This window comes from Camelus bactrianus, chromosome 32 (assembly GCF_048773025.1).
Source record: "Camelus bactrianus isolate YW-2024 breed Bactrian camel chromosome 32, ASM4877302v1, whole genome shotgun sequence".
In the NCBI taxonomy this organism is placed as follows: domain Eukaryota; kingdom Metazoa; phylum Chordata; class Mammalia; order Artiodactyla; family Camelidae; genus Camelus; species Camelus bactrianus.
In genome coordinates, this window is record NC_133570.1 from 1,211,549 (window position 1) to 1,222,648 (window position 11,100).

Below are 11,100 nucleotides of genomic sequence, written 5' to 3' on the forward strand. Positions count from 1 at the left end.
TTTTTTTTAATTTTGAAGATTTTAATAAAAAATAATAAACCTGATTTAAAGACTTGGTGTAGGAAAAACGATGTAAAATAGCTCAGTAATTTTTTTTAACATTGATTGTGTGTTGAAATAATATTTTTGATATATATTAGCTTAAATGAAGTACGTCTTTGGGGGGTTTCTGTTTTGGGGGAGTAATTTGGTTCGTCTGTTTATCTATTTACTTATTTGTTCATCCATTCATGTGTTTAATGGAGGCACCGGGGACTGAGCCCAGGACCTTGTGCTAAGCACGCGCTCTAGCGTTGAGCTATACCCTCTCCCCCCTTAAATAAAGTATATTGTTAAAGTTAAAAAAAAAAAAAAGCACCAGTATACCGTGCAGTGCATCAGCCTGGGGAGACACGGGGCTGCACCAGCCCCAGTGCCGGTCCCTCCTCACCACGCCCACTGGCTGGCGTCTCCCCAGAGCGCAGGGCATCGTCCACCACTGTGTCCCCGGAGCTGGCGTGTGCCAGGTGCCCAGAAGGCGCTGGACAAATGCGTGTTGAGTGAATCCCAGGCCAGGCTCTCACCCACGTGTGTTTTGTTTCTCTTTAGATTTTTGTCAGGAAGACTCACAGTTCCGCTGCCCTTCCACTAGCAAGAGATCGAGGATCACACTTTATTTGGAGGATGTTAAGATTTTATTTCCCCAAAATCACAACGTATTTTCACTGCTGCGTGGCGCTCATCATTTTTCCTGTGCGAGAAACTCCTTTGAACACACAGTTCTTTCCGATTTCTTATCTTTGGCCAAATTATGTGTAGATAACAAAGTACCGCAGAAGCCAAACATGCAGCCTATCAACAGGGTGTGCTACTTCCATTCTTTAGAAATAAAAGGTTCGTCCGTTACTTCCCCTGACACATTAGCTACGTAGAGTGAATACGCTGAGAGTTAAAAAAAAAAAAAAAACAGAGTCCCATCTAAAATGAAGACAGTTCCCTACTTGATTTGCTTCAGCAGAAACTAAATAAGAAAAAAAAATCCAAGTGTAAATCGTAGGAATACAGTGTTCTCACTTCTAGGTGCGCTCAGGCTGGACAAGGGCCTAAACCGCACTACACGGGACTGGCTTCCGGGGGCGCCAGGGGCAGGCGCCGGCACACTCGGACTTTTCACGCAGCGTGGGGTCTCCGCCTGCACCAGCCGGGCTCACCCCCCGCGGCAGGTCCGTGGGGACGGCACGTGGCGCTGCCACCGGGTGCTGGGTGGGCTGGTGCACGTGGGACCTCACCCGGGAGGAAGCGCAACACGCGGCTGGGTGTGCGGCCCGTGCCCCGGCAGGAGACCTTGAAGATGACCTTACACTCGTGGTCCTCGGGGGCGGGGGAGGGGGTGACCTACGAAGGCGTCCACTGAAGAGGGAAAAGGTCCCCAGAACTCCATAAACACTCACTCCGACACAAAGCAGACGTGGGGGGCGGGCATTAACGCCACGCCCGTCACAGTTCTAAAGGAAGGGCTTCCAGTATCACAAGCAGGCTGGCACTTCTCACCCACACTTGCCACAGCACGGGGAGAGCTGTCATCACAGCACGACAGCTCGTAGTCTCTCTGCCAACATTCCAGGGGCCTTCCGGCTCCCATCCAGGACCGCAAACCCACACGTGGAGCCATAGTGATTATCCCATTTCCCGGGGGGCTGAGGCCAGGTCCACGAATTAATGTCAACTCGGAAGACACGGCTACTGCCACCCTCCGTCACCGGGCCGGACCCCCTCCCAGCAGCGTGCCACGCGGGGAGCAGGCAGCCGCCGCCTGTCAGGATCTGCCTTCGTAGCGACAGGAAATCATGTACTGTGCTCCCCCCACACTGGGATCTGCTCCTTACAGACGTGGAAAATTTACACGTGATGAGGGAGAAACTCTCTAGGGGAAGCTGGAAGACGGTGGCTTGGTGGGCCGCCGTGAACACAGAGAAGGCTCAGATGCAAGAAAAGGGGCAGAGTTTACGGCTGCCTGTGGGTCTGGCGAGCCAGCACTCCTGGGGCTCCCGGGGAAGGGGCTGAGAAGCTCTCGGGGCAGAAGACCCCAGCTGGGGCTTCACCTTGGCAAGGCACCGCCCACAGACAGGGCCTGGGCAGCCACCCCCCTGACCCCTCCAGCCCAAAGCCCTCGGCCTCAGCGGAGCCCCAGCATGGCCACATGACCAGATCGTGAAGGTGGCCCACGCTGGTGTCACCCTGCAGAAAGGGTCACTGTTTGGTGGGCGCCTGGCTTTGGGGACCTTGTTGGGTAAAGTCAGCAGGTGGCAAACCTTCCTTATTCGCTTTTCCATGTGCCCACAGCTGCCTCCGCCTGACCCTCCCCTGCAGGACCCTCTCCTCTGGTCCCCGTCCCCTTCGCGTGGCAGAGGCTAAACTTCCCTCCTGGTGCTGCAGCCCTGGGTCCTGTGTGCACACGGTATCAAGGGGCCGACACTCCGTGCACTTGCAGTGATTACGGGGAGGGACCGTGGTGTGTTCCAGGGGCCCCGAGGCAGACGCTCAGCCCACAGCCAGGGTCGCCATCGCTGTGAAACAGGCTGCGGGCTGAGCCGTGGGCTCTGTCACAGAGGGCGGGTCACAGGTGAGGACGGCTGTCACAGGGGCCGTGACCCCCACGTCCAGACAGCAACGAGGAGAGGGTCCCGCTGGCGAGGGTGGAGTGTTTCTCGTGTGTTGTTTGCAGGGGCTGGGGGATTCTGAGCAGCAGGCCAGCCGGGGCAGTGGCCTCCCTGCTCACACGGCAGACAGGTCCACGCGGTGCGCAGAGTGGCTGCTCTTGTCCCAGGGGCCGAGCTTGGTGGAGCCTGTGCCTGGCCGGGTCCCATTCATCTGCAAACCGCAAAGGGGGGAGGCATGAAAGGGTTGAATGAGGACCAGCCCCTGAGCCTCCATCACCCCGGCCCGGCCCGGGCAGCTGTCTGCCCAGGACAGATGATGCAGATGATGGTGCCAGGGAAGGAGAAGCTGAGGCTGGAGGCTCAGGATTTAAAAGACCCATCCTCAGAGCCGCGCCATCCTCAGTAAGGCAGAGGCTGCACGTAACTCATGAAGCTGGAAAGCAAGTCCAGGGCGGGGCTGACGAGGACAGGCTTACCAGGCAACGGGGACAGGGAACCAGAGCTCTCGGTCAGTGAGGGCTGAGGAGGGGAGGCGCTCAGGGCAGGGCCGGCCAGCGGGGGAAGGGGGCAGGCGAGACACGCCGGGCACTCACAATGTCCGAGCTGAAGGGCTTCACGTTGGCGTGGCGGGCGGAGCTGCTCGTGAGGGACCAGACCTTGGTTTTATGCTTGAAGGCCGCTCTCACCTTCAAAGCAGAATGGAAGGCGCGTTAGAAGCAGTGATAAGAGGTCATTCTAAAAGGTCTCGAGGAGTCTGTGCTGATTTAAAGCGGAAACACCGAGCTCAGAGGAGGACAGGATTCCTGAACGTCAGACCCAGACAGAGTCCGTGGTCCAGAGCTGAGCTCTGTGTCACTGACTCATCTGGCAGGTGGAGGCTGTGTCCCCACCAACGGCCCGGACCCTGCACGGGCAGAAGGAGCTGGATCTGGCCTGGCCTTTGCTGCCGCACAGCTCTGGGTGGGGAGACAGGCCACGCTCAACAGTGAAGGGCATGGGGGCAGAGTGCGTGCCTGGCACAGAGCCACACACAGAGGTAAAGGAACAGACGCACACGTGGGGCGGGCCGTGTGTGGTTCTGAGGCTGCACCCCCTCTGCCGCGGGACCAGTCTCAGACCCGGCCTGGGCTGCTCCCTGGTCTTTGCAATCATGGGACTCCCCCCCCCCGGCCCCCGTCGGCCGCCATCGTCCTTGGCAACTCACCCCGCCCTGCCCCACCCCCACAGCTCCCCCCGTCTTGCCTGACCCACCCCTGAGCAAATGGATGGACGCTCCTGACAAAGCACAGATGAGGTGGTGCTCCTGCCCTGGTCCCAGTCACCACTCCAGAGGCATTTCCCCCTGACGGTAGCCTGGCAGGGGCTCAGATGCCAAGGAACGCAAGCCAAGCCCACAATTTAAGGATAAAACTTCTCCCGTGGACTGTAAGCCCCAAGGGATGGGGTGTGGCACTCACCCATGGCCAAGTGCACAGCAGGGGCGAGGCTCCCGGAGGCACCGAGAAGAATGAGCCCCACTACCCCAGGCCCGTGGAGGCCGCGTCACAGAAGCCCCCCCCCCCCCCGCAGTCGGGGCTCCTCCTCTCACCTCGGGCGGCTTCCCGAATGCCTCTGGGGAGGGTTTTCTGGGAGCACATGTGCATCTCACTCTCCCTAATACATCAGGTGCCAAACAAGGTCCCGGTTCTCGGCTCAGCTATCCCACCCTGTCTCCGTCTCCCCTGGTCCTCCACAGAGCCATCGGTGCCTGCGTGACACCAATGCGGGAGGATGCACGTACGTTGCTTAGCAACCAGCACAAGGGAGCAAGGCTGATGGAAAGTGGCTCCCTGCACACAGCCCGTGTCCAGCACCAGGGCTCACTCAGGATCCCACTCCCCGACACTGGCCTGAGGGGCAACACCGTTCCCGCTCTCCGCGCCCTTTCAGAAATGAAAAAACAGCTTCATGTGGTCAAGATGTGGAGCAGACATACCTCCGAATTCAGGAGACAGTGAAAGAGGAAGATGAAAAATCCCTGGGAACGGAGGGGAGAAAAACACAGAATTAGAGCCACTCGCATTTTGTTGCAAACACCTCCTGAGGGCTCTTCCCAGCGCCACCCACGGGCTCTGAGCGGCACCGGCACGGCTCGGCGTCAGGGAGCGTGGGAGCGGGCTGTGGGGCCGGATCCTGTGACCCGGAGGCCATGAGGGTGGAAGGGTGTCCTGGGATCTGGCCTAGACGGAGACAGCCAGTGTGACCAGGGCCCACCGGTGCTGTGACGCTTGGACAAAGACAGAGAGACAGGTGGATCCCAGGCAGGCTTAGCCGGGAGAGGAGCGAACCTGCTGGGGAGGGCGAGTGGGAGGGCGTGGCGCCGTCACCCTAGCTGAGCCTTGGCGTCCGCGCCGCAGGCTGAGGACGATGGTCACAGTGAAAACAGATGCAAGAATGGGGATGTCCCCAGATGCCTAGAGACCGTACTCCGCGTCAGCACTGGGCAGGCCCTTCACGGGAGTCATCGCACTCAGTGCTAAAAGCAGCCCCGGGAGCTGGGTCCTGTTGTTGTCCCCGCTTTGTGGAGGAGGAGAGTGGGACACCGAGAAGGGAAATGAGGAGCGTGTGGCGGCTGCAGCCAGGACCCCCTGCCACCTTTCGCTAGAAACCGCCAGAGGGAAGCTGCGCGTGGGGGCTTGGTACACAGCAGCCAGCCGCGAAGGCCGGGTGCAGCGAGGACGCTGCAGTGAGCACGGGGCTGGGCGGTGCGGGTGCTCGCCAGGCTTCAGCCTTCGGCTCGGCTGTGCGGGCTTGTGGGTCTGGGGACTGAGATGCCCAGCATCTTTGGTTTCTAGGCTGTTACCCTTCCAGCCCTTCCACGCAGGGGGCAGATGAGAACTCAGAACCCGAGGTACCACCACCAGCTCTCCATCACCCACCCCCACTATCACCACCTCTCTACGCCCGGCTCTCGTTCAGGCGCTGCCCACAGGCTGACCATCTTCTTTCAGGCCTGGAGGGGCCTCCCACAGATACTGGCCAGGAGGACGAGGCGGCCCTGCTGTGAATGGGGTCATGACCCTGCACACCTCGTCTGCTCAGACCCTGGTGTGTGCTCCCTCGATGGCTTTGTCTGCCGGCCTCCGGGGTGCCCCCACCTCCACGCACAAAACTGAAGCCAGCTCGCCCGTCTGACGGTCCATCGGGCCTCACCTGCAGGGAGTTGAGTATGGCAAACATGTACTGGAAGACCACGGCCTGGCTGTTGACAGCAAGGACGCCGAAGACCCATGAGGTTCCCAGGATGGGCAGCAGCACAGCCACAGCTTTCGCTGTCAACCTGAAAGGGAAACAGGCGTGGCCACTCTGGGTGGTGGGCAGGCAGGGTGGGTCCCGACGTGAGGCTCCTGGATGCGAGCAGATGGCCCCTGCCGGGACTGAGCCCTGGGCTCCGCACCACGAGTGAGGAGCTGGCCGTCTGGGACGTGTGAGTCCGGGGCCCCCCCCAGCCACCTCTGGGCCAAGCTGACAGCCCTGGCCCTGCTCGGCCGCAGCTGGCGCTGGGCGCCCGGAACCACACGTCAGCTCTCGGGGAGGCTGCAGCCCAGGTGTCTTCATAAAGTCAATACAGGTAAAATAAAACACCTGAATCTGGGAAGGCAAAATATCTTGAATTATTCAGCTTCAATCTTTAGATCCTGGAAAGCTGTAATTGAAAGGAGCAGTCACTGAGACACAGGCATCAAATGTGCTGTTTTTAAAGCCACGCTTGTTTCTTCTGAAAAATGAAGGCAATAAAACTGAAGATCTCTGGAAAACCCTCTCCTAGAGGAGGCTCACTGAGGACCCCTGTTCACGCGGCCAGAGCTGTCAGGCCCCCTTGTCAAACGCAGGAGGGGGGGTCCCTGCGCCAGAGGAGGCCGGGGCAGGTGGGGGCGCCGTCCAGACGCACGTTACTCCCCGAGGCCGCCCCCCCGGGGGGGCCGGGCCTGCGAGGGGCTTGGGCCACGTGAGCGCCCACTTCCCACGTCCTTGCTCACGTGCGCGGCCCCACCTGCCCCCACCCCCAGGACCCGGGTCTCACTTGGGAAAACACAGTTCTCTGCTGCTTGCTGGGGAGTTGGGGCTCGTGACCACAGAACATGGCTTAGGAAGCAGGTGGGAGCCAGCCCGGGATGGGCTCCCGAGGAAGCACCTCGTCTGTCAGTCATGAGCACTTGGCTGGCTTGTTAGTCCGGCCCCGGCCCCTTGAAGAGGAGGAGCCAGTGCAGGGCCTGTGCCGGGCGGTGGGGGGGAATCAGGGGCCTGCCCCGGGAGCCAGGTGGGCTCTCTCCAGGAGGTCGGTCCCTGGGCCGTCCTGTCACCTGCAGGACACGGGAGGGACAGCGGGCCACGCCGCCAGCCCACAGAGACACGGAAGCGCCCTCCTGAAGCACAGCCCCCACCTCCCCCATGTCGGCCTCCACTTGGGGACCAGGTCCCCTGAGAGCAGACAGGCCGTGGACGAGGCTGCCTCCCGGGGCCGTGGGGGCAAAGAGAGGGGCAGGCAGGGGGCAGAGACGGGGCGCACAGGTGTGGGCTGAGCACCCGGGCTGTTCTGGGCCCAGGAGGGCTGTGGTCCCGCCAGTGCCGGGCCAGACGGGGGAGCGGGAGCTTGTGCTGGAGACCAACAGAGTTCTGAGCGCCGAGGGGAGGCCCCGGGGGGCTGAGGTCGGGGTGAGGGAGGGACGGGCTCCTCCCTGGCCAGGCCCCGAGGGTCAGCCTCACGGGGCAGCCTGTCTGCTCTGGATGGAGGAGGAAGAAAGGCGACCCCTGATGCGGGAGCATCTCCTCTCCCACGGGGCGCAGCCGCCACGGTTCCCAGGGGCTGAAAAAGCCCCAGAGGCCGGAGCCACTTGTCAGGTTAATTCACAGTGTTTAGGATTCATCACAGGATGATTGTCTTACTGATTTGCTGCTGGCGCATTTACGGGCTTCCCTTTCAGATCAGAAGAGATTCAGCGAGGCTAAAGCGACTTAGGGAACGTCAGCTCCCTGGTGTCTGTGCCCCTAAGTCCCCTGTGAGGAACCGCCTCCCGCACTTCCTGGCCGTGTGGTTTGGGGCTGCTGGCTGCACCCCAGAACCAGGACGCACCACGTGCCTCAGGTCCCGGTTAACGGGTGACTCCCATCCTCCGAGACTGGTTCAGGGATGGGCATGTGGGCTGGTCTGGGTCTCGGCCCCCAGGCCCAGGTTCTCTGTCTGACTGCGGGGGAAACAGACACACCTTCCCAGGGACCTGAACCTCCTGTTGCGGCTCTTCTGTCACCAGAAGGCAGAGTCCCTCTCAGCACGAAGCCGACAGAGGACACAGAGCTGAGAAATGAGGAGCAACGGGGTCCTGGTGATGTTACCTGATCCCCTGGCCCAAGCCATTCTAGACTCCCCCCCGGACTATGGTCACTTGTGTCAATAAACATGCCTTCTGCTTTAGCCAAATTGTGCTGGGTTGGGTTGCATTCGGCAGAACCCTGCGTATGCGGTCAGGAAGGCCCAGAAGGCAGCGAGCGTGTGGGTGGAATCCCTGCCCGAGACCCCTGCTCCTCCTGGGGACCAGCCCCAGACACACCAGGGAGGCCCGCCCTGTGAGACGACCACGGCCACCCCACTTCACAGGCGAGGAGGACGAGGCGTTGCGGGGCTGAGCGACCCACAGGTCCCCGTGGGGAGGGGCTGAGGCAGGACTGACACAGGTAAGGCGGCCAATTTCCAGGATTCTCTCTGCCCCGCCGCAAGCTCCTCTCACCCCAGGGGTGAAGCAGTCCCTGGGAGAACCCCCCCCCCTTTACAAATGCTGGCAGCGAGCTGAGAACGGGGGCTGGTCCTCCCACAGAGACGGATGAAAACCTGAGCCCTGTGCTCCCAGTGATGTGGAAAGGACACCAAGTGAGACCAGGGCTGCGCCCTGCCCCCCTACTGCCCCGAGCCATCTCCACGGGCGGGGGTGCAGCCGCCAGCCCAGGGCCCAGCTTACTTGAAGGCGCTGGGGTCACCGTGTATCTTGTAGTTGTCAGCGCTGATCTGTGAAATGACCCTGGTCACGGCGATGAGGATGCCGATGTTGACCTGCACGAGGAGGAGGGGCACGGGAGGCGGGGTGAGGGGCTGGCACACAGCTGCAGCACACCCCAGCCCACCTGGCAGCGCCCACTCCCCAGCCAGGCCTCCCGAGACCACAGGCGGGTCTCTGGGAGGAACCTAAGCCGTGTCCTTGAACGCTTACCAACGCAGACCACCTGCAAGACTGCCTTCCCAGGGCTCGAGGCTGTGCCACCAAGAACAGACAGCAAGACACCCCGTTCTAGTCCCCAGGAGCACATGGAAGGGCGCTCCCCTCGGCTCAGCACCAAGGCGAGCATGAGCCTCAGAATCAGCCAGGCCTGGGCCCAGCCCATGTCAGCACATGCTCACTGGTGTGGCCCTGGCAACTTACCCAAGTCCTCTGAACCTGTTTCCCCACCTGATGAGAAAGAGTGGTGATGCCCACAGTGCAATCGGAGTGTTAGACGGATGAGAAGCCACGTCTGCAAAGCCCGGAGGACAGCCTGGCTCTCACTTCCCGCCCCCACCCCCGGCCTGCGGCTGTGGGACCCAGGAGTCCAAGCAGAGGGCTGTCATCTCTTCCCCAAGGCTCCCTCCCTGCTAGGAACCTGCTGGGAGGCTCCCCTTGTGGGCGGGGGGCTGGGGGGCTGAGAGTGTCTCTGGCCGAGGCTCCTGCAGAGCCTGCCCCTCCCGCGGGCAGCTCTCCAGGGTCCTGAACAGGAGCCTGACAGGCAGGTGACAGCAGGGGAAGTGAGGGCCGCCCACCCCGAGCTCCTTCTGCTCCAGGGGCCACAGCCAGGTTCAGGGTTGGTGCTGGGACCAGGGACCCCTCCCTTGTTTTTGAAAAACTGAGGTCATTTACAGAGTTGGTGGGGAGTCCAGTTTCAGGCCACGTGTGAACGTCTGGGCCCGACCACAGACAACGACAGGGCAACGACAGGCCTGGCAGGCCTCACAGGGAAAGCGGCTGAAGCCCGGGGCACAGCAGAGCATCCTAGGCTGTGAAGGGAGCTACAGGTGGGCACCCAGGCCCCTCCCAGGCTGGCCACGCCACACACACACCTGCCTTGGAGGCCTCCCCTGGGCACCCAGCCTGATGCTTTTCCCAAGCACCTCTGCTCTCACCTCTTATCTCAGGGACCCTGCAGACACCTCTCCCCACTCTGCCTCCGTGCGCAGCCCTGTCCCACGCCCAGCCCACCTCCTCCTCCCCCTCCCAGCTCCTGGGTCCTCGAGTCAGCAGCAGCCTCTCCTTCAGGGCCTGTGCAGCAGTGAGACACCCCCATGCCCGCTGCTATGTGGGGCGGAGCCCCGGGGAGCCGGCATCTCTGCCCGCTCGGTCCCTGGCTTACACTACCGCAGCAAGCGAGTAAAGGCTTAACCGTCAGCTGTTACAGTGAAAGGAGAACAAATGCTCTTAGCTGGGCCCTGGTCTGAGCTAACCACCTCCCACCTGGCAGCCCAGCTCCTGGCAGTCAGGCCACCTCCTTGGCCCTCGTTGTGTAAAACGAGGGCCATGGTGGGATTCTCCTGCGGTCAGGGAAGACGGAGAGGTTCGCGGATGGGAACATCCAGCAACCCCTGCGCCTCCCGCCCCCCGGCGCCGGCTGACTGCGTTACAGCCGCGAGAAAGCCACGCTCAGCCAGACGAGAAAGAGGTGGGTCCGCCCGGATGCTGGGCTTCTGGTGTGAAAACGCGAGGACGCCCCATTCAAGGGGGACAGTGACAAGTGCGAGGGAACTAACAGGCGGCTGCTTCAAGGACAGGGGTTTCAATTCCAGACACCGAGGTCCAGCGGCATCTGAGAAGAGCGTATGCTCTGGGGCAGGTGGGCACCGCACACCCTCGCCTCCAGTGTCAACAGCTGCGTCACGAGGCGGGGACGTGGGCTGGGGTGGCCCCGGCCCAAAGCCACAGACCCTGCTGCTCTCACCAAGAGCCAGCAATTTTTCGTGAATAAATGCTCTTCAGTTTCAGTGCCAGTGGGTGAGTTCTGGAGCTCTGAGAGGTCTGGGTTTCTTACACGGGTAACTCTTCCGGCAGTTTCCTTGCTTTCTGGGCGAGAACACGTCCCTAGGTTCTCCACCCACCACCCTGCAAGACCTGCCTCTTTCTTTCTCTTTTTCCACTTTTCAGTTTTATTAGGCAGATTGTTACAATTTGACTCCACGTATACAGTGTATCACACGTAAATACAGATACACAATACGCTGCACATTTTTTAAGTTTACGTGTATCTACTGATCAGTGTTTCTAAGAACAGTTCAGAGCTTTAGCTTTTTAAACTTACACGGTTATCAAAGGAATAAAGCCAACCATGAAACAAGAATCAACGGAACGCGGTGATCCAGTCATGACGGACAGTCAGATGTGCTCACACGTGCTCAAGGCGTCAGCCA

The 11,100-nt window shown here is 60.8% G+C and overlaps 1 protein-coding gene across 3 annotated transcripts in view; it reads right to left on the reverse strand.

The window, feature by feature from the left end:
• Window positions 1-622: 622 nt before the first annotated feature.
• Window positions 623-11,100, reverse strand: part of ADGRD1 (adhesion G protein-coupled receptor D1) — a 126,496-nt gene continuing 116,018 nt past the window's right edge. For all 3 annotated transcript variants that reach the window (XM_074356660.1, XM_074356659.1, XM_010948361.3), the window contains 5 exons: window positions 8,633-8,724; window positions 5,832-5,958; window positions 4,615-4,656; window positions 3,233-3,325; window positions 623-2,850 (listed from right to left, as the gene is read on the reverse strand). In XM_074356660.1, the coding sequence (XP_074212761.1) occupies window positions 2,755-2,850; window positions 3,233-3,325; window positions 4,615-4,656; window positions 5,832-5,958; window positions 8,633-8,724 (450 nt within the window). In that variant the 3' untranslated portion in view covers window positions 623-2,754. The remainder of the gene's footprint in view (window positions 2,851-3,232; window positions 3,326-4,614; window positions 4,657-5,831; window positions 5,959-8,632; window positions 8,725-11,100) is intronic.